At 47.9% G+C, this 23,517-nt stretch overlaps 1 protein-coding gene across 3 annotated transcripts in view; it reads left to right on the top strand.

Annotated features, from left to right (window-relative positions):
* Positions 1-23,517, top strand: part of LOC116936988 (uncharacterized) — an 82,177-nt gene that overhangs the window by 10,783 nt on the left and 47,877 nt on the right. For 2 of the 3 annotated variants that reach the window (XM_076056333.1, XM_076056332.1), the window contains exons 4-7: positions 5,806-5,935; positions 10,509-10,666; positions 15,457-15,540; positions 16,470-16,631. In XM_076056333.1, coding sequence (XP_075912448.1) covers positions 5,806-5,935; positions 10,509-10,666; positions 15,457-15,540; positions 16,470-16,631 — 534 coding nt within the window. The remainder of the gene's footprint in view (positions 1-5,805; positions 5,936-10,508; positions 10,667-15,456; positions 15,541-16,469; positions 16,632-23,517) is intronic. The other variant, XM_076056334.1, reaches the window with a different exon arrangement.

Raw genomic sequence — 23,517 nt, 5'->3', positions numbered from 1 at the left:
TGTACGCCTTTTGGCGTCTTCTGGTCCAACACCAATGGAGAGACTAAAGGGCTCTAAGAAAAGCCGTCTCTGGTGTGGACCAATCAAATTCAAGGACAGTGCCAATAATATTATTATTATCAGAGTTGTGTCTTTTTTAGTTTGCATTTTAACTGCTTGTGTTGTGGTTATTGCAAACATGATGCCTTGAATAAAGGTGTCAGTTTTTGTGCCAGTTAAAAGGGTTAAAACCTATTACTATATCTTGTTACTGGCAAAGGAGGTCTCATAATGTAAATGTTCACCCCGAGCACCTCAATAACTCTGATAGTTCGCTGTTTTTTGAGTTGTACGCCTTTTGGCGTCTTCTGATCCAACACCAGTGGAGACTAAAGGGGCTCTAAAGAAAAGCCGTCTCTGGTGTGGACCAATCAAATTCAAGGACAGTGCCAATAATAATATTATTATCAGAGTTGTGTCTTTTTTTGTTTGCATTTTGACTGCTTGTGCTGTGGTTATTGCAAACACGATGCCTTGAATAAAGGTGTCAGTTTTTGTGCCAGTTAAAAGGGTAAAACCTATTCCTATATCTTGTTACTGGAAAAGGAGGTCACATAATCTAAATGTTCACCCCGAGCCCTCAATACTCTGATAGTGCGCTGTTTTTGAGTTGTACGCCTTTTGGCGTCTTCTGGTCCAACACCAATGGAGACTAAAGGGCTCTAAGAAAAGCCGTCTCGGGTGTGGACCAATCAAATTCAAGGACAGTGCATATTATTATCAGAGTTGTCTTTTTTTGTTTGCATTTTGACTGCTTGTGCTGTGGTTATTGCAAACATTGATGCCTTGAATAAAGGTGTCAGTTTTTGTGCCAGTTAAAAGGCTAAAAAACCTATTCCTATATCTTGTTACTGGCAAAGGAGGTCTCATAATGTAAATGTTCACCCCGAGCACCTCAATAACTCTGATAGTTCGCTGTTTTTGAGTTGTACGCCTTTTGGCGTCTTCTGGTCCAACACCAATGGAGACTAAAGGGGCTCTAAGAAAAGCCGTCTCTGGTGTGGACCAATCAAATTCAAGGACAGTGCCAATAATATTATTATTATCAGAGTTGTGTCTTTTTTAGTTTGCATTTTAACTGCTTGTGTTGTGGTTATTGCAAACATTGATGCCTTGAATAAAAGGTGTCAGTTTTTTGTGCCAGTTAAAAGGCTAAAAAACTTATTCCTATATCTTGTTACTGGCCAAGGAGGTCTCATAATGTAAATGTTCACCCCGAGCACCTCAATAACTCTGATAGTTCGCTGTTTTTTTGAGTTGTACGCCTTTTGGCATCTTCTGGTCCAACACCAATGGAGACTAAAGGGCTCTAAGAAAAGCCGTCTCTGGTGTGGACCAATCAAATTCAAGGACAGTGCCAATAATATTATTATTATCAGAGTTGTGTCTTTTTTAGTTTGCATTTTAACTGCTTGTGTTGTGGTTATTGCAAACATGATGCCTTGAATAAAGGTGTCAGTTTTGTGCCAGTTAAAAGGCTAAAACCTATTCCTATATCTTTGTCGTGGTCGTCATCACCGTCACGTGATCATCGTCGTCACTGTCACGTCATCATCATCTTCGTCGTCATCATTGGTTTTTCACACCTGATGATGACTGTTTGCGTTACAGTCGAAACGTCGTGAGAATTTTTATTGTTTCATATATATTATTATTTTATTGTTTCCCTTCAACGTGACTTTACCGACAGAACCAAGAATGTGAATCACTGCAGTCACGAAAGCTTTAAATCAAAGTCATCATTGTCGTTGTCTTCACTGGCACGTCATCATCTTCGTCGTCATCATTGTCGTCGTCGTCACCGTCATCATCATCGTCACCATCATCGTCACCATCATCGTCACCATCATCGTCACCATCATCATCGTCACCATCATCATCGTCATCGTCACCGTCATCGTCACCGTCATCGTCACCGTCATCGTCACCATCATTGTCACCATCATCGTCATCATCATCGTCACCTTCATCGTCATCGTTATTGTCATTGTCATAATCGTCATCACCATTATCATCATCATCACTGTCATCGTCACCATCATCGTCACCGTCATTGCCATAATCGTCGTCATCACCATTGTCATCATCACCGTCACCATCATTGTCATCATCACCATCACCGTCATCATTGTCATCATCATAGCCACTGGTTGTGGTGGTGGTGGTTGTGGGTTTGACGCTTGTTGTGACTGTGGTTGTGGTTAGGCTGTGGTGAGGGTGGTGGTGGTGGTGGAGATTGTGGCTGAGGTGGTTGTGGCTGTGGTGGTTGTGACTGTGGTGGTTGTGGCTGTGGTGGTTGTGGCTGTGGTGGTTGTGGCTGTGGTGGTTGTGACTGTGGTGGTTGTGACTGTGGTGGTTGTGGCTGTGATGGTTGTGACTGTGGTGGTTGTGACTGTGATGGTTGTGACTGTGGTGGTTGTGACTGTGGTGGTTGTGGCTGTGGTGGTTGTGGCTGTGGTGGTTGTGGCTGTGGTGGTTGTGGCTGTGGTAGTTGTGACTGTGGCGGTTGTGACTGTGGTGGTTGTGACTGTGATGGTTGTGACGGTAGTTGTGGTGGTTGTGACTGTGGTGGTTGTGGCTGTGGTGGTTGTGGCTGTGGTGGTTGTGGCTGTGGTGGTTGTGGCTGTGGTGGTTGTGGCTGTGGTGGTTGTGGCTGTGGTGGTTGTGGCTGTGGTGGTTGTGACGGTGGTGGTTGTGACTGTGGTGGTTGTGACGGTGGTGGTTGTGGCTGTGGTGGTTGTGGCTGTGGTGGTTGTGGCTGTGGTGGTTGTGGCTGTGGTGGTTGTGGCTGTGGTGGTTGTGGCTGTGGTGGTTGTGGCTGTGGTGGTTGTGACTGTGGTAGTTGTGACTGTGGTGGTTGTGACTGTGGTGGTTGTGGCTGTGGTGGTTGTGACTGTGGTGGTTGTGACTGTGGTGGTTGTGGCTGTGATGGTTGTGACTGTGGTGGTTGTGACTGTGATGGTTGTGGCTGTGGTGGTTGTGACTGTGGTAGTTGTGACTGTGGTGGTTGTGACTGTGGTGGTTGTGACTGTGGTAGTTGTGACTGTGGTGGTTGTGACGGTAGTTGTGGTGGTTGTGACTGTGATGGTTGTGACTGTGGTGGTTGTGACGGTAGTTGTGGTGGTTGTGACTGTGGTGGTTGTGACTGTGGTGGTTGTGGCTGTGATGGTTGTGACTGTGATGGTTGTGACTGTGGTGGTTGTGACTGTGGTGGTTGTGGCTGTGGTGGTTGTGACTGTGGTGGTTGTGGCTGTGGTGGTTGTGACTGTGGTGGTTGTGACTGTGGTGGTTGTGGCTGTGGTGGCTGTGGCTGTGGTGGTTGTGGTGGTTGTGGCTGTGGTGGTTGTGACTGTGGTGGTTGTGGCTGTGGTGGTTGTGGCTGTGGTGGTTGTGGCTGTGGTGGCTGTGGCTGTGGTGGTTGTGACTGTGGTGGTTGTGGCTGTGGTGGCTGTGGCTGTGGTGGTTGTGACTGTGGTGGTTGTGGCTGTGGTGGTTGTGACGGTGGTGGTTGTGGCTGTGGTGGTTGTGGCTGTAGTTGTGGTGGTAGTTGTGACTGTGGTGGTTGTGACTGTGGTGGTTGTGACTGTGGTGGTTGTGGCTGTGGTGGTTGTGACTGTGGTGGTTGTGACTGTGGTGGTTGTGGCTGTGGTGGTTGTGGCTGTGGTGGTTGTGGCTGTGGTGGTTGTGACTGTGGTGGTTGTGGTTGTGGTGGTTGTGGCTGTGTTGGTTGTGGCTGTGGTGGTTGTGGCTGTGGTGGTTGTGACTGTGGTGGTTGTGACTGTGGTGGTTGTGGCTGTGATGGTTGTGACTGTGGTGGTTGTGGTGGTTGTGGCTGTGGTGGTTGTGGCTGTGGTGGTTGTGGCTGTGGTGGTTGTGACTGTGGTGGTTGTGACTGTGGTGGTTGTGGCTGTGGTGGTTGTGACTGTGGTGGTTGTGACTGTGATGGTTGTGACTGTGGTGGTTGTGACTGTGGTGGTTGTGGCTGTGGTGGTTGTGACGGTAGTTGTGGTGGTTGTGACTGTGGTGGTTGTGGTGGTTGTGACTGTGATGGTTGTAACTGTGGTAGTTGTGGCTGTGGTGGTTGTGGTGGTTGTGACTGTGGTAGTTGTGGTTGTGGTGGTTGTGGTGGTTGTGACTGTGGTAGTTGTGGCTGTGGTGGTTGTGACTGTGGTGGTTGTGCTGGTTGTGACTGTGGTGGTTGTGGCTGTGGTGGTTGTGACTGTGGTGGTTGTGGCTGTGGTGGTTGTGACTGTGATGGTTGTGACTGCGGTGGTTGTGACTGTGGTGGCTGTGGCTGTGGTGGTTGTGGTGGTTGTGGCTGTGGTGGCTGTGACTGTGGTGGTTGTGACTGTGGTGGTTGTGGCTGTGGTGGTTGTGGCTGTGGTGGTTGTGACTGTGGTGGTTGTGACTGTGGTGGTTGTGGCTGTGGTGGTTGTGGCTGTGGTGGTTGTGGCTGTGGTGGTTGTGACGGTAGTTGTGACTGTGGTGGTTGTGGCTGTGGTGGTTGTGGCTGTGGTGGTTGTGGCTGTGATGGTTGTGACTGTGATGGTTGTGACGGTAGTTGTGACTGTGGTGGTTGTGGCTGTGGTGGTTGTGACTGTGGTGGTTGTGACTGTGATGGTTGTGACTGTGGTGGTTGTGACTGTGGTGGTTGTGGCTGTGGTGGTTGTGGCTGTGGTGGTTGTGGTGGTTGTGACTGTGGTGGTTGTGGCTGTGGTGGTTGTGGCTGTGGTGGTTGTGACGGTAGTTGTGGTGGTTGTGACTGTGGTGGTTGTGGTGGTTGTGACTGGTAGTTGTGGCTGTGGTGGTTGTGACTGTGGTGGTTGTGACTGTGGTGGTTGTGACTGTGGTGGTTGTGGCTGTGGTGGTTGTGACTGTGGTGGTTGTGGCTGTGGTGGTTGTGACTGTGATGGTTGTGACTGCGGTGGTTGTGACTGTGGTGGCTGTGGCTGTGGTGGTTGTGACTGTGGTGGTTGTGGCTGTGGTGGTTGTGGCTGTGGTGGTTGTGGCTGTGGTGGTTGTGACTGTGGTGGTTGTGGCTGTGGTGGTTGTGACTGTGGTGGTTGTGGCTGTGGTGGTTGTGGCTGTGGTGGTTGTGGCTGTGGTGGTTGTGGTTGTGGCTGTGGTGGTTGTGACGGTGGTGGTTGTGGCGGTGGTTGTGGCTGTGGTGGTTGTGGCTGTGATGGTTGTGACTGTGGTGGTTGTGACTGTGGTGGTTGTGACGGTAGTTGTGGTGGTTGTGACTGTGATGGTTGTGAATGTGGTGGTTGTGACGGTAGTTGTGGTGGTTGTGACTGTGGTGGTTGTGACTGTGGTGGTTGTGACTGTGGTGGTTGTGGCTGTGGTGGTTGTGACTGTGGTGGTTGTGGCTGTGGTGGTTGTGACTGTGGTGGTTGTGGCTGTGGTGGCTGTGGCTGTGGTGGTTGTGACTGTGGTGGTTGTGGCTGTGGTGGTTGTGACTGTGGTGGTTGTTACTGTGGTGGTTGTGGCTGTGGTGGTTGTGACTGTGGTGGTTGTGGCTGTGGTGGCTGTGGCTGTGGTGGTTGTGACTGTGGTGGTTGTGGCTGTGGTGGTTGTGACTGTGGTGGTTGTTACTGTGGTGGTTGTGGCTGTGGTGGTTGTGGCTGTGGTGGTTGTGGCTGTGGTGGTTGTGACTGTGGTGGTTGTGACTGTGGTGGTTGTGACGGTAGTTGTGGTGGTTGTGACTGTGGTGGTTGTGGTGGTTGTGACTGTGGTGGCTGTGGTGGTTGTGGTGGTTGTGGACAGGCCGCGGTAAGGGTGGCGGTGGTGGTGATGGTGGTGGTGATGAGCGTCGCCATGACGACGAGAGGAGTCGACCGGACGCGGAGCGAGAGAGGAGACGCCTGCAGGCACGAGAACGGTCACGCAAGGAGAGGTGAGGCTCACTCACCTCTCACTCACCACTCACTCACCACTCACTCACTCACCACTCACTCACCACTCACTCACCACTCACTCACTCACCACTCACTCACCACTCACTCACCACTCACTCACTCACCACTCACTCACCACTCACTCACCACTCACTCACTCACTCACCACTCACTCACCACTCACTCACCCACTCACCAGCTCGCTCACTCACTCACTCACCACTCACTCACCACTCACTCACCACTCACCACTCACTCACCACTCACTCACCACTCACTCACCACTCACTCACTCACCACTCACTCACCACTCACTCACCACTCACTCACCACTCACCACTCACTCACCACTCACTCACCACTCACTCACTCACCAGCTCGCTCACTCACTCACTCACTCACCACTCACTCGCTCACCACTCACTCACTCACTCACCACTCACTCACCTCTCACTCACCACTCACTCACCACTCACTCACCACTCGCTCACCACTCACTCACTCACCTCTCACTCACTCACCACTCACTCACCACTCACTCACTCACCACTCACTCACCTCTCACTCACCACTCACTCACCTCTCACTCACCACTCACTCACCACTCACTCACTCACCACTCACTCACTCACTCACCACTCACCACTCACTCACCACTCACCACTCACTCACCACTCACTCACCACTCACTCACCACTCACTCACCACTCACTCACCAGCTCGCTCACTCACTCACTCACCACTCACTCGCTCACCACTCACTCACTCACTCACCACTCACTCACCTCTCACTCACCTCTCACTCACCTCTCACTCACCACTCACTCACCACTCACTCACCAGCTCACTCACCACTCACTCACCACTCACTCACCACTCACTCACCACTCACTCACTCACCACTCACTCACCACTCACTCACCACTCACTCACTCACCACTCACTCACCACTCACTCACTCACCACTCACTCACCACTCACTCACCACTCACTCACTCACTCACCAGCTCGCTCACTCACTCACTCACCACTCACTCACCACTCACTCACTCACCACTCACTCACCACTCACTCACCACTCACTCACTCACCACTCACTCACCACTCGCTCACCACTCACTCGCTCACCACTCACTCACCACTCACTCACCACTCACTCACCACTCACTCACTCACCACTCACTCACCACTCACTCACCACTCACTCACCCACTCACTCACCACTCACTCACCACTCACTCACCACTCACTCACTCACCACTCACTCACTCAGTCACTCACTCACTCACCACTCACTCACCACTCACTCACCACTCACTCACTCACCACTCACTCACCACTCACTCACCACTCACTCACCACTCACTCACTCACTCACCACTCACTCACCACTCACTCACCACTCGCTCACCACTCGCTCACCACTCGCTCACTCACCACTCGTTCGCTCACCCACTTGCTCACTCGCTCGCTCACCACTCCCTCGCTCACCAGCTCGCTCACCACTCGCTCACCACTCGCTCACCACTTGCTCACCACTCGCTCACCACTCACTCACCACTCGCTCACCACTCGCTCGCTCACCCACTTGCTCACTCGCTCGCTCACCACTCCCTCGCTCACCAGCTCGCTCACCGGCTCGCTCGCTCACCCACTTGCTCACCAGCTCGCTCACCGGCTCGCTGAATTGCTCACCCGGCGCTAGGCCTGCAGTCACACGAACGGTCGTGCGGTGAGCTTAGGCTCACCAGCTCGCTCACCAGCTCGCTCACCAGCTCGCTCACCGGCTCGCTCACCCACTCACCCACTCGCTCGCTTGCTCGCTTGCTCGCTCACCCGCTCACTCACCAGCTCGCTCACCCACTCACCCACTCGCTTGCTTGCTTGCTCGCTCACCAGCTCGCTCACCAGCTCGCTCACCAGCTCGCTCACCAGCTCGCTCACCCACTCGCTCGCTCACTCGCTCACTCACCCATTTGGTGACCCACTCGCTCACCTCTCGCTAACTTGTTCACTCGCTCACCACCCTGGCTCGCTCGGTCGCCCGCGAGCTCACCTACTCACTCACTCACCCACTCACTCACTCACCCACTCACTCACTCACTCACCCACCCACTCACTCACTCACTCACCACTCACTCACTCACTCACCCACTCACTCACTCACCCACCCACTCACTCACCCACTCACTCACTCACTCACCCACTCACTCACCCACCCACTCACTCACTCACCCACTCACTCACTCACCCACTCACTCACCCACTCACTCACTCACTCACCCACCCACTCACTCACTCACTCACCACTCACTCACTCACTCACCCACTCACTCACTCACCCACCCACTCACTCACCCACTCACTCACTCACTCACCCACCCACTCACTCACTCACCCACTCACTCACTCACCCACTCACTCACTCACTCACCCACCCACTCACTCACTCACTCACCACTCACTCACTCACTCACCCACTCACTCACTCACCCACCCACTCACTCACCCACTCACTCACTCACCCACTCACTCACCCACCCACTCACTCACTCACCCACCCACTCACTCACCCACCCACTCACTCACTCACTCACCCACTCACTCACTCACCCACCCACTCACTCACTCACTCACCCACTCACTCACTCACCCACTCACTCACCCACTCACTCACTCACCCACTCACTCACTCACCCACTCACTCACCCACCCACTCACTCACTCACTCACTCACCCGCTCACTCACCCGCTCCCTCACCCGCTCACTCACCCACCCACTCACTCGCTCACTCACCCGCTCACTCACCCACTCACTCACCCACTCACTCACTCGCCCACTCATTCACCCGCTCACTCACCCACCCACTCACTCACCCGCTCACTCACCCGCTCACTCACCCACTCACTCACTCACCCCTCACTCACTCACTCACCCGCTCACTCACTCACTCACCCGCTCACTCACCCGCTCAGTCACCCACTCACTCACTCACCCACTCACTCACCCACTCACTCACTCACTCACCCACTCACCCGCTCACTCACTCGCCCACTCACTCACCCACTCACCCACTCACTCACTCACTCATCCGCTCACTCACCCACTCACCCACTCACTCACTCACTCACCCACTCACCCACTCACCCGCTCACTCACTCGCCCACTCACTCACCCACTCACTCACTCACTCATCCGCTCGCTCACCCACTCACCCGCTCACTCACCCGCTCACTCACCCACTCACTCACTCACCCGCTCACTCACCCACTCACTCACCCACTCACTCACTCACTCACCCACTCACCCGCTCACTCACTCGCCCACTCACTCACCCACTCACCCACTCACTCACTCACTCATCCGCTCACTCACCCACTCACCCACTCACTCACTCACTCACCCACTCACCCACTCACCCGCTCACTCACTCGCCCACTCACTCACCCACTCACTCACTCACTCATCCGCTCGCTCACCCACTCACCCACTCACTCACTCACCCACTCACCCACTCACTCACTCACTCGCCCACTCACTCGCCCGCTCACTCACCCACTCACTCACTCACCCACTCACTCACCCGCTCACTCACCCGCTCACTCACCCGCTTGCTGGCTTGCTCAGTGAGCCAGTGAGCAGGCAGACGAACGGTGGTGCAGGTAGAGGTGAGGCTCACAGAGAGAGAACCTCCTTTGTTTCTGTCTCTCTCCGTGTCTCTCTGTGTGTGTCTGTGTGTCTCTGTGTGTGTGTGTCTCTGTGTGTGTCTCTGTGTGTGTCTCTGTGTGTGTTTCTCTGTGTGTGTTTCTCTGTGTGTGTTTCTCTGTGTGTGTCTGTGTGTGTGTCTCTCTGTGTGTGTCTCTGTGTGTTTCTCTGTGTGTGTGTCTCTGTGTGTGTGTCTCTGTGTGTGTGTCTCTGTGTGTGTGTCTCTGTGTGTGTCTGTGTGTGTCTGTGTGTGTCTCTCTGTGTGTGTCTCTCTGTGTGTGTCTCTCTGTGTGTGTCTCTGTGTGTTTCTCTGTGTGTGTTTCTCTGTGTGTGTCTCTGTGTGTGTGTCTCTATGTGTGTGTGTCTCTGTGTGTTTCTCTGTGTGTGTGTCTCTGTGTGTGTGTCTCTGTGTGTCTCTGTGTTTCTCTGTGTGTGTTTCTCTGTGTGTGTCTCTGTGTGTGTCTCTGTGTGTGTGTCTCTGTGTGTGTCTCTGTGTGTGTTTCTCTGTGTGTGTTTCTCTGTGTGTGTTTCTCTCTGTGTGTCTCTGTGTGTGTGTCTCTGTGTGTGTCTGACTGTGTCTCTGCGTGTGTGTCTCTGTGTGTGTGTGTGTCTCTGTGTCTATGTGTGTCTCTGTGTGTGTGTCTCTGACTGTGTGTCTCTGTGTGTGCCTCTGTGTGTGTGTCTGTGTGTGTGTCTCTGTGTGTGTGTCTTTGTGTGTTTCTCTGTGTGTGTCTGACTGTGTCTCTGCGTGTGTGTCTCTGTGTGTGTGTGTGTGTCTCTGTCTGTGTGTGTGCCTCTGTGTGTGTGTGTCTCTCCGTGTGTGTGTCTCTGTGTGTGTGTGTGTCTCCGTGTCTTGCGCAAGGCAGGGAGCGTCTCGAGAAAGTGGAGAGGGAGCGTAAGAGGGCCGCATCTGGCCACGAGCGCCACTCTCAGCGGCAGCAGCGTGGAGGGGAGAGGGGGCCAGAGCGGGACCGGGAGAGGGTGGCAGAGAGAGGCAGGGGAGAGGAAGAAACGCGGAGAGAAGGTAGCTCCGCTCGCCCGCTACCTGTGATGGCGGTGGTGATCGGAGCGGTGGTGGCGGTGGTGGTGGTGGTGGCGATGATGATGATGATAGTGGCGACGATGGTGGTGTTAAGTGATGGTGGTGGTGATGGTGTTAAGTGATGGTGGTGGTGATGGTTTTAAGTGATGGTGGTGGTGTTAAGTGATAGTGGTGGTGATGAAAATAGTGATGGTGGTGGTGGTGTTAAGTGATAGTGGTGGTGATGAAAATAGTGATGGTGGTGTTAAGTGGTGGTGGTGGTGTTAAGTGATAGTGGTGGTGATGAAAATAGTGATGGTGGTGTTAAGTGGTGGTGGTGTTAAGTGGTGGTGGTGGTGGCGATGATGATGATGATCATAGTGGCGACGATGGTGGTGTTAAGTGATGGTGGTGGTGATGGTTTTAAGTGATGGTGGTGGTGATGGTTTTAAGTGATGGTGGTGGTGTTAAGTGATAGTGGTGGTGATGAAAATAGTGATGGTGGTGTTAAGTGGTGGTGGTGGTGGCGACGATGGTGGTGTTAAGTGATGGTGGTGGTGATGGTGGTGTTAAGTGATGGTGGTGGTGATGGTTTTAAGTGATGGTGGTGGTGGTGTTAAGTGATAGTGGTGGTGATGGTTTTAAGTGATGGTGGTGGTGGTGGTGTTAAGTGATGGTGGTGGTGGTGGTGTTAAGTGATGGTGGTGGTGTTAAGTGATGGTGGTGGTGATGGTTTTAAGTGATGGTGGTGGTGGTGTTAAGTGATAGTGGTGGTGATGAAAATAGTGATGGTGGTGTTAAGTGGTGGTGGTGGTGGTGGTGGCGGCGATGATGATGATGATAGTGGCGACGATGGTGGTGTTAAGTGATGGTGGTGTTAAGAGATGGTGGTGGTGATGGTTTTAAGTGATGGTGGTGGTGGTGGTGTTAAGTGATAGTGGTGGTGATGGTGTTAAGTGATGGTGGTGGTGGTGTTAAGTGGTGGTGGTGTTAAGAGATGGTGGTGATGATGGTTTTAAGTGATGATGGTGGTGGTGGTGGTGTTAAGTGATAGTGGTGGTGATGGTGGTGTTAAGTGATGGTGGTGGTGGTGGTGTTAAGTGATGGTGGTGGTGATGGTTTTAAGTGATGGTGGTGTTTAGTGATAGTGGTGGTGATGGAAATAGTGATGGTGGTGTTAAGTGGTGGTGGTGGTGGCGACGATGGTGGTGTTAAGTGATGGTGGTGGTGATGGCTTTAAGTGATGGTGGTGGTGTTAAGTGATAGTGGTGGTGATGAAAACAGTGATGGTGGTGTTAAGTGGTGGTGGTGGCGACGATGGTGGTTGTTAAGTGATGGTGGTGATGGTTTTAAGTGATGGTGGTGGTGATGGTGTTAAGTGATAGTGGTGGTGATGAAAATAGTGATGGTGGTGTTAAGTGGTGGTGGTGGCGACGATGGTGGTGTTAAGTGATAGTGGTGGTGATGGTTTTAAGTGATGGTGGTGTTAAGTGATAGTGGTGGTGATGAAAATAGTGATGGTGGTGTTAAGTGGTGGTGGTGGTGGCGACGATGGTGGTGTTAAGTGATGGTGGTGGTGATGGCTTTAAGTGATGGTGGTGGTGTTAAGTGATAGTGGTGGTGATGAAAACAGTGATGGTGGTGTTAAGTGGTGGTGGTGGCGACGATGGTGGTTGTTAAGTGATGGTGGTGATGGTTTTAAGTGATGGTGGTGGTGATGGTGTTAAGTGATAATGGTGGTGATGAAAATAGTGATGGTGGTGTTAAGTGGTGGTGGTGGTGGTGATGATGATAGTGGCGACGATGGTGGTGATAAGTGATGGTGGTGGTGATGGTTTTAAGTAATTGTGGTGGTGGTGTTAAGTGGTGGTGATGATGATAGGGGTGATGATGGTTGTGATGTTCATATTCTTAGTTTTTTCGGTAAAGTCACGTTGAAGAGAAACAACAAAATAACAAAATATATATATTTTGCTGTTTCTCTTCAACGTGACTTTACCGAAAAAACTAAGAATATGAATTACTGCAGTCACGAAAGCTTTAAATCAAAATTTAGGTTGTGATGTTGTTAAGTGATGGTGGTGTTAATAGTGGTGGTGACGGTGGTGTTAAGTGGTGATGGTGACGATGGTGGTGATGATGATGGGGGTGATGATGGTTGTGATGTTGTTAAGTGATGGTGGTGTTAATAGTGGTGGTGATGGTGGTGTTAAGTGGTGATGGTGACGATGGTGGTGATGATGATGGGGGTGATGATGGTTGTGATGTTGTTAGGTGATGGTGGTGTTAATAGTGGTGGTTACGGTGGTGTTAAGTGGTAATGGTGGCGATGGGGGTGATGATGATCGTGATGTTGTTAAGTGATGGTGGTGTTAATAGTGGTGGTGACGGTGGTGTTAAGTGGTGATGGTGGCGATGGTGGTGATGATGACAGTGGTGGTGATGTCGATGGTGATGGTGGTGATGTCGACGGTGATGGTGGTGAAGATGGTGGTGGTGATTATGATAGTGGTGGTTATGTCGATGGTGGTGAGTGGTGGTGGTTATTGTGGTGGTGGTGGTGGTTGTTGTAGGTGAGTGATGGTGGTTGTTGTAGGTGAGTGATGGTGGTTGTTGTCAGTGAGTGATGGTGGTTGTTGTAGGTGAGTGATGGTAGTTGTTGTTGGTGAGTGATGGTGGTTGTTGTAGGTGAGTGATGGTGGTTGTTGTAGGTGAGTGATGGTGGTTGTTGTAGGTGAGTGACGGTGGTTGTTGTGGGTTGAGTGATGGTGGTTGTTGTAGGTTGAGTGATGGTGGTTGTTGTAGGTTGAGTGATGGTGGTTGTTGTAGGTGAGTGATGGTGGTTGTTGTAGGTGAGTGATGGTGGTTGTTGTAGGTGAGTGATGGTGGTTGTTGTAGGTTGAGTGATGGTGGTTGTTGTTGGTGAGTGATGGTTGTTGTAGGTTGAGTGATGGTGGTTGTTGTAGGTGAGTGATGGTGGTTGTTGTTGGTTGAGTGATGGTGGTTGTTGTAGGTGAGTGATGGTGGTTGTTGTAGGTGAGTGATGGTGGTTGTTGTTGGTTGAGTGATGGTGGTTGTTGTAGGTGAGTGATGGTGGTTGTTGTAGGTGAGTGATGGTGGTTGTTGTAGGTGGTTGATGGTGGTTGTTGTAGGTGAGTGATGGTGGTTGTTGTAGGTTGAGTGATGGTGGTTGTTGTAGGTTGAGTGATGGTGGTTGTTGTAGGTGAGTGATGGTGGTTGTTGTTGGTTGAGTGATGGTGGTTGTTGTAGGTTGAGTGATGGTGGTTGTTGTTGGTTGAGTGATGGTGGTTGTTGTTGGTTGAGTGATGGTGGTGGTTGTTGTAGGTGAGTGATGGTGGTTGTTGTAGGTTGAGTGATGGTGGTTGTTGTTGGTTGAGTGATGGTGGTTGTTGTAGGTGAGTGATGGTGGTTGTTGTAGGTTGAGTGATGGTGGTGGTTGTAGGTTGAGTGATGGTGGTTGTTGTTGGTGAGTGATGGTGGTTGTTGTTGGTTGAGTGATGGTGGTTGTTGTAGGTGAGTGATGGTTGTTGTTGTAGGTTGAGTGATGGTGGTTGTTGTAGGTGAGTGATGGTGGTTGTTGTAGGTTGAGTGATGGTGGTTGTTGTAGGTGAGTGATGGTGGTTGTTGTAGGTTGAGTGATGGTGGTGGTTGTAGGTTGAGTGATGGTGGTTGTTGTTGGTTGAGTGATGGTTGTTGTTGTAGGTGAGTGATGGTTGTTGTTGTAGGTTGAGTGATGGTGGTTGTTGTAGGTGAGTGATGGTGGTTGTTGTAGGTTGAGTGATGGTGGTTGTTGTAGGTTGAGTGATGGTGGTGGTTGTAGCTGAGTGATGGTGGTTGTTGTAGGTGAGTGATGGTGGTTGTTGTAGGTGAGTGATGGTGGTTGTTGTAGGTTGAGTGATGGTTGTTGTTGGTTGAGTGATGGTGGTTGTTGTAGGTTGAGTGATGGTGGTTGTTGTAGGTGAGTGATGGTGGTTGTTGTAGGTGAGTGATGGTGGTTGTTGTAGGTTGAGTGATGGTGGTTGTTGTAGGTGAGTGATGGTGGTTGTTGTAGGTGAGTGATGGTGGTTGTTGTAGGTGATGGTGGTTGTTGTAGGTGAGTGATGGTGGTTGTTGTAGGTTGAGTGATGGTGGTTGTTGTAGGTTGAGTGATGGTGGTTGTTGTAGGTGAGTGATGGTGGTTGTTGTAGGTGAGTGATGGTGGTTGTTGTAGGTTGAGTGATGGTGGTTGTTGTAGGTGAGTGATGGTGGTTGTTGTAGGTGAGTGATGGTAGTTGTTGTTGGTTGAGTGTTGGTGGTTGTTGTAGGTTGAGTGATGGTGGTTGTTGTTGGTGAGTGATGGTTGTTGTAGGTTGAGTGATGGTGGTTGTTGTAGGTGAGTGATGGTGGTTGTTGTTGGTTGAGTGATGGTGGTTGTTGTAGGTGAGTGATGGTGGTTGTTGTAGGTGAGTGATGGTGGTTGTTGTTGGTTGAGTGATGGTGGTTGTTGTAGGTGAGTGATGGTGGTTGTTGTAGGTGAGTGATGGTGGTTGTTGTAGGTTGAGTGATGGTGGTTGTTGTAGGTGAGTGATGGTGGTTGTTGTAGGTGAGTGATGGTGGTTGTTGTAGGTGAGTGATGGTGGTTGTTGTAGGTTGAGTGATGGTGGTGGTTGTAGGTGATGGTGGTTGTTGTAGGTTGAGTGATGGTGGTTGTTGTAGGTGAGTGATGGTGGTTGTTGTAGGTGATGGTGGTTGTTGTAGGTGAGTGATGGTGGTTGTTGTTGCGGTTGTTGTAGGTGAGCGACAGAGGGGTGAGCGTGGAGGGGTGGTGAGCGAGTGCTCCGCCTCCCTCACCGCCCTCCATGATGGCCACTCACTCGGTGAGGCGCTGGGGGGGCCGGGGGGTGTGAGTGGTGGTGAGCGTGGTGGTTGTGGTTGAGTGGTGGTGAGTGTAGTGGTTGTGGTTGAGTGGTGGTGAGCGTGGTGGTGGTGGTTGTGGTTGAGTGGTGGTGGTTGAGTGGTGGTTGTGGTTGAGTGGTGGTGAGTGTGGTTGTGGTTGAGTGGTGGTGGTTGAGTGGTGGTGAGCGTGGTGGTTGTGGTTGAGTGGTGGTGAGTGTGGTGGTTGTGGTTGAGTGGTGGTGAGTGTGGTGGTTGTGGTTGAGTGGTGGTGAGTGTGGTTGTGGTTGAGTGGTGGTGGTTGAGTGGTGGTGGTTGAGTGGTGGTTGTGGTTGAGTGGTGGTGAGTGTGGTTGTGGTTGAGTGGTGCTGGTTGAGTGGTGGTGGTTGAGTGGTGGTTGTGGTTGAGTGGTGGTGAGTGTGGTGGTTGTGGTTGAGTGGTGGTGAGTGTGGTGGTTGTGGTTGAGTGGTGCTGGTTGAGTGGTGGTGAGTGTGGTGGTTGTGGTTGAGTGGTGGTGGTTGAGTGGTGGTGAGCGTGGTGGTTGTGGTTGAGTGGTGGTGAGCGTGGTGGTTGTGGTTGAGTGGTGGTGAGCGTGGTGGTTGTGGTTGAGTGGTGGTGAGTGTGGTGGTTGTGGTTGAGTGGTGGTGAGCGTGGTGCTGGTTGAGTGGTGGTTGTTGAGTGGTGGTTGAGTGGTGGTGGTTGTTGAGTGGTGGTGCACTTAGTGGTGGTGGTGGTTATTGAGTGATGGTGCACTGAGTGGTGGTGCTTGTTGAGTGGTGGTGCTTGTTGTGAGTGGTGGCTGTTGAGTTGTGGTGCCTGTCGTTGGTTACCGAGTGGTGGTGCTTGTTGTTGTTGAGTTGTTGAGTTGTTGTGGTTACTGATTTCTCGCGGTGGTGGTGTCGTTGAACCTGAGGCCGTGGTGAGAGGTTTTCCGGGCGATCCCTCCGGGCGGAGGGAGAGGAGGAGGAGGAGGAAGAGGAGGAGGAGGAGGAGGTGGAGGAGGAGGGGGTGACGGCAGTCCCGACAGCCATGCTGATGAGTACCGACGAGGATGAAGATAACGATGCTACCTCTGGTACGGTCGCCCGACACGATCATCGTGAACTCGCCCATCCCATGGAGGGAAAGAGAGACGCCGGAGCCAGGGTGCTTGCTTTTCCTCGTCCACATGTTCACCGCAAGGTCTCTGTGCCTAATGATTTGGTTGCTGCCAACAAAACTGGAACCTTTTTAACGAGGGATCGCGTTTGCGTTGAGCCACAATGCCTGCGGTGAGGATGTGTAAAAAAACAAACCACGGCACTCCGGTGCAATGGATGTGGCATTGTCCTTGAAATGGATTGGGTCCACCGGACCGGTATTGTGGTGAATTATAAACATGATTCCTTGTAAATTTTGATTTGAAGCTTTCGTGACTGCAGGGATTCATATTCTTGGTTCTTCCGGTGAAGTCACCGCCACGTAGATAGGGAAACAATAAAGTAATAAAAATATAAAACAATACAATTGTTGTAAAACAATAAAAAATTTATTCTTGGTTCTTTGGGTAAAGTCACCGCCACGTAGATAGGGAAACAATAAAATAATAAAAATATAAAACAATAAAAATATTATTCTTGGTACTTTGGGTAAAGTCACCACCGCGTAGAAGGGAAACAATAAAATAATAAAAATATAAAACAATAAAATTATCACGACCACAGCAAGAAAATTTTCTTGCTGTGGTTTTCACACCTGATGATGATGATTGCTGCTTTGTGTTGCAGTCAAAACGTCGTGAGAATTTTATTGTTTTATATTTTTATTATTTTATTGTTTCCCTATCTACGTGGTGGTGACTTCACCCAAAGAACCAAGAATAATAATTTTATTGTTTTATATTTTTATTATTTTATTGTTTCCCTATCTACGTGGTGGTGACTTTACCGAAAGAACCAAGAATAATAATTCTATTGTTTTACAATAATTTTATTGTTTTATATTTTTATTATTTTATTGTTTCCCTATCTACGTGGTGGTGACTTTACCGAAAGAACCAAGAATATGAATCCCTGCAGTCACGAAAGCTTTGAATCAAAACTAGCACACTGTATAACAGGATTCGACAAACCTAATTTCTCGTCTCTCATCTTCTGAACTGCATTTACCTCCGTGCACTTGAACCCTCTCTACGTGTTGCGTTGATGTCGCCCCCGTGCACTCCCTCGCTATTTATTTTTTGTACACCTGATGAAGATCGCCTGTGTCACGGTCGAAACGTCGCGATTGATTTATTTTAATGTCATTCTACGGTATTCCTAGACCTTAGCGGAAAAAAACCAGCGAGTCATTTGTGCGTAACACGTTGTCACGTAAGCTTTAATTATCTTAGGGTTCTTGTTCCTGGGTAGTAAGTGTTGCTTTCCAATTGATTATGCCTCAAAAGTGTACAGAAAATGGCTATCATTATTATTATTTTTCGATTTAAAGCTTTCGTGACTGCGAGGATTCACCTTCTTTGGTTCTTTCGGTAAAGTCACCACCACCACGTAGAGTGAGAATAAAATAATTAATTGATAAAATAAATTGACACGATAATATTCTCACGACGTTTCGGCCACAACACAAGCGGCCTTCATCAGGTGAAGGGGACGAAACTGTCTGGTAGGACAGCGCTGGAGCGAACGCTCCATAGCCATTTCTGTGACCAGTCACAAGCTAATCACTCAGCTATTATTTCAATGCGAAATTCTCCTGTTTGATTTGTACTAGGTGCCTCTGTGGATGTGTATGCTTTGACTGGAACATAGCCATTTCTGTGACCAGTCACAAGCTAATCACTCAGCTATTATTTCAATGCTAAATTCTCCTGTTTGATTTGTACTAGGTGCCTCTGTGGATGTGTATGCTTTGACTTTAACATAGCCATTTCTGTGACCAGTCACAAGCTAATCACTCAGCTATTATTTCAATGCTAAATTCTCCTGTTTGATTTGTACTAGGTGCCTCTGTGGATGTGTATGCTTTGACTTTAACATAGCCATTTCTGCGACCAGTCACAAGCTAATCACTCAGCTATTATTTCAATGCTAAATTATCCTGTTTGATTTGTACTAGGTGCCTCTGTGGATGTGTATGCTTTGACTTTAACATAGCCATTTCTGTGACCAGTCACAAGCTAATCACTCAGCTATTATTTCAATGCTAAATTCTCCTGTTTGATTTGTACTAGGTGCCTCTGTGGATGTGTATGCTTTGACTTTAACATAGCCATTTCTGTGACCAGTCACAAGCTAATCACTCAGCTATTATTTCAATGCTAAATTCTCCTGTTTGATTTGTACCAGGTGCCTTTGTGGATGTGTATGCTTTGACTTTAACATAGCCATTTCTGCGACCAGTCACAAGCTAATCACTCAGCTATTATTTCAATGCTAAATTCTCCTGTTTGATTTGTACTAGGTGCCTCTGTGGATGTGTATGCTTTGACTTTAACATAGCCATTTATGTGACCAGTCACAAGCTAATCACTCAGCTATTATTTCAATGCTAAATTCTCCTGTTTGATTTGTACTAGGTGCCTCTGTGGATGTGTATGCTTTGACTTTAACATAGCCATTTCTGTGACCAGTCACAAGCTAATCACTCAGCTATTATTTCAATGCTAAATTCTCCTGTTTGATTTGTACTAGGTGCCTCTGTGGATGTGTATGCTTTGACTTTAACATAGCCATTTCTGTGACCAGTCACAAGCTAATCACTCAGCTATTATTTAAATGCTAAATTCTCCTGTTTGATTTGTACTAGGTGCCTCTGTGGATGTGTATGGTTTGACTTTAACATAGCCATTTCTGTGACCAGTCACAAGCTAATCACTCAGCTATTATTTCAATGCTAAATTCTCCTGTTTGATTTGTACTAGGCGCCTCTGTGGATGTGTATGCTTTGACTTTAACATAGCCATTTCTGCGACCAGTCACAAGCTAATCACTCAGCTATTATTTCAATGCTAAATTATCCTGTTTGATTTGTACTAGGTGCCTCTGTGGATGTGTATGCTTTGACTTTAACATAGCCATTTCTGTGACCAGTCACAAGCTAATCACTCAGCTATTATTTCAATGCTAAATTCTCCTGTTTGATTTGTACTAGGTGCCTCTGTGGATGTGTATGCTTTGACTTTAACATAGCCATTTCTGTGACCAGTCACAAGCTAATCACTCAGCTATTATTTCAATGCTAAATTCTCCTGTTTGATTTGTACCAGGTGCCTCTGTGGATGTGTATGCTTTGACTTTAACATAGCCATTTCTGCGACCAGTCACAAGCTAATCACTCAGCTATTATTTCAATGCTAAATTCTCCTGTTTGATTTGTACTAGGTGCCTCTGTGGATGTGTATGCTTTGACTTTAACATAGCCATTTATGTGACCAGTCACAAGCTAATCACTCAGCTATTATTTCAATGCTAAATTCTCCTGTTTGATTTGTACTAGGTGCCTCTGTGGATGTGTATGCTTTGACTTTAACATAGCCATTTCTGTGACCAGTCACAAGCTAATCACTCAGCTATTATTTCAATGCTAAATTCTCCTGTTTGATTTGTACTAGGTACCTCTGTGGATGTGTATGCTTTGACTTTAACATAGCCATTTCTGTGACCAGTCACAAGCTAATCACTCAGCTATTATTTCAATGCTAAATTCTCCTGTTTGATTTGTACTAGGTGCCTCTGTGGATGTGTATGCTTTGACTTTAACATAGCCATTTCTGTGACCAGTCACAAGCTAATCACTCAGCTATTTTTTCAATGCTAAATTCTCCTGTTTGATTTGTACTAGGTGCCTCTGTGGATGTGTATGCTTTGACTTTAACATAGCCATTTCTGCGACCAGTCACAAGCTAATCACTCAGCTATTTCAATGCTAAATTCTCCTGTTTGATTTGTACGAGGTGCCTCTGTGGATGTGTATGCTTTGACTTTAACATAGCCATTTCTGTGACCAGTCACAAGCTAATCACTCAGCTATTATTTCAATGCTAAATTCTCCTGTTTGATTTGTACTAGGTGCCTCTGTGGATGTGTAAGCTTTGACTTTAACATAGCCATTTCTGCGACCAGTCACAAGCTAATCACTCAGCTATTTCAATGCTGAATTATCTTGTTTGATTTGTACTAGGTGCCTCTGTGGATGTGTATGCTTTAACTTTAACATAGCCATTTCTGTGACCAGTCACAAGCTAATCACTCAGCTATTATTTCAATGCTAAATTCTCCTGTTTGATTTGTACTAGGTGCCTCTGTGGATGTGTATGCTTTGACTTTAACATAGCCATTTTTGTGACCAGTCACAAGCTAATCACTCAGCTATTATTTCAATGCTAAATTCTCCTGTTTGATTTGTACTAGGTGCCTCTGTGGATGTGTATGGTTTGACTTTAACATAGCCATTTCTGTGACCAGTCACAAGCTAATCACTCAGCTATTATTTCAATGCTAAATTCTCCTGTTTGATTTGTACTAGGTGCCTCTGTGGATGTGTATGGTTTGACTTTAACATAGCCATTTCTGTGACCAGTCACAAGCTAATCACTCAGCTATTATTTCAATGCTAAATTCTCCTGTTTGATTTGTACCAGGTGCCTCTGTGGATGTGTATGCTTTGACTTTAACATAGCCATTTCTGTGACCAGTCACAAGCTAATCACTCAGCTATTATTTCAATGCTAAATTCTCCTGTTTGATTTGTACTAGGTGCCTCTGTGGATGTGTATGCTTTGACTTTAACATAGCCATTTCTGTGACCAGTCACAAGCTAATCACTCAGCTATTATTTCAATGCTAAATTCTCCTGTTTGATTTGTACTAGGTGCCTCTGTGGATGTGTATGCTTTGACTTTAACATAGCCATTTCTGTGACCAGTCACAAGCTAATCACTCAGCTATTATTTAAATGCTAAATTCTCCTGTTTGATTTGTACTAGGTGCCTCTGTGGATGTGTATGGTTTGACTTTAACATAGCCATTTCTGTGACCAGTCACAAGCTAATCACTCAGCTATTATTTCAATGCTAAATTCTCCTGTTTGATTTGTACTAGGCGCCTCTGTGGATGTGTATGCTTTGACTTTAACATAGCCATTTCTGCGACCAGTCACAAGCTAATCACTCAGCTATTATTTCAATGCTAAATTATCCTGTTTGATTTGTACTAGGTGCCTCTGTGGATGTGTATGCTTTGACTTTAACATAGCCATTTCTGTGACCAGTCACAAGCTAATCACTCAGCTATTATTTCAATGCTAAATTCTCCTGTTTGATTTGTACTAGGTGCCTCTGTGGATGTGTATGCTTTGACTTTAACATAGCCATTTCTGTGACCAGTCACAAGCTAATCACTCAGCTATTATTTCAATGCTAAATTCTCCTGTTTGATTTGTACCAGGTGCCTCTGTGGATGTGTATGCTTTGACTTTAACATAGCCATTTCTGCGACCAGTCACAAGCTAATCACTCAGCTATTATTTCAATGCTAAATTCTCCTGTTTGATTTGTACTAGGTGCCTCTGTGGATGTGTATGCTTTGACTTTAACATAGCCATTTATGTGACCAGTCACAAGCTAATCACTCAGCTATTATTTCAATGCTAAATTCTCCTGTTTGATTTGTACTAGGTGCCTCTGTGGATGTGTATGCTTTGACTTTAACATAGCCATTTCTGTGACCAGTCACAAGCTAATCACTCAGCTATTATTTCAATGCTAAATTCTCCTGTTTGATTTGTACTAGGTGCCTCTGTGGATGTGTATGCTTTGACTTTAACATAGCCATTTCTGTGACCAGTCACAAGCTAATCACTCAGCTATTATTTCAATGCTAAATTCTCCTGTTTGATTTGTACTAGGTGCCTCTGTGGATGTGTATGCTTTGACTTTAACATAGCCATTTCTGTGACCAGTCACAAGCTAATCACTCAGCTATTTTTTCAATGCTAAATTCTCCTGTTTGATTTGTACTAGGTGCCTCTGTGGATGTGTATGCTTTGACTTTAACATAGCCATTTCTGCGACCAGTCACAAGCTAATCACTCAGCTATTTCAATGCTAAATTCTCCTGTTTGATTTGTACGAGGTGCCTCTGTGGATGTGTATGCTTTGACTTTAACATAGCCATTTCTGTGACCAGTCACAAGCTAATCACTCAGCTATTATTTCAATGCTAAATTCTCCTGTTTGATTTGTACTAGGTGCCTCTGTGGATGTGTAAGCTTTGACTTTAACATAGCCATTTCTGCGACCAGTCACAAGCTAATCACTCAGCTATTTCAATGCTGAATTATCTTGTTTGATTTGTACTAGGTGCCTCTGTGGATGTGTATGCTTTAACTTTAACATAGCCATTTCTGTGACCAGTCACAAGCTAATCACTCAGCTATTATTTCAATGCTAAATTCTCCTGTTTGATTTGTACTAGGTGCCTCTGTGGATGTGTATGCTTTGACTTTAACATAGCCATTTTTGTGACCAGTCACAAGCTAATCACTCAGCTATTATTTCAATGCTAAATTCTCCTGTTTGATTTGTACTAGGTGCCTCTGTGGATGTGTATGGTTTGACTTTAACATAGCCATTTCTGTGACCAGTCACAAGCTAATCACTCAGCTATTATTTCAATGCTAAATTCTCCTGTTTGATTTGTACTAGGTGCCTCTGTGGATGTGTATGGTTTGACTTTAACATAGCCATTTCTGTGACCAGTCACAAGCTAATCACTCAGCTATTATTTCAATGCTAAATTCTCCTGTTTGATTTGTACCAGGTGCCTCTGTGGATGTGTATGCTTTGACTTTAACATAGCCATTTCTGTGACCAGTCACAAGCTAATCACTCAGCTATTATTTCAATGCTAAATTCTCCTGTTTGATTTGTACTAGGTGCCTCTGTGGATGTGTATGCTTTGACTTTAACATAGCCATTTATG

The sequence above is a fragment of the Petromyzon marinus genome, chromosome 75 (assembly GCF_048934315.1).
Source record: "Petromyzon marinus isolate PM22_M1 ecotype Great Lakes invasive population chromosome 75, UKy_Petmar_22M1.pri1.0, whole genome shotgun sequence".
NCBI lineage: Eukaryota > Metazoa > Chordata > Hyperoartia > Petromyzontiformes > Petromyzontidae > Petromyzon > Petromyzon marinus.
Note: the sequence above shows the minus strand (reverse complement) of the source record. Positions and strands in the feature narration are given on the sequence as shown.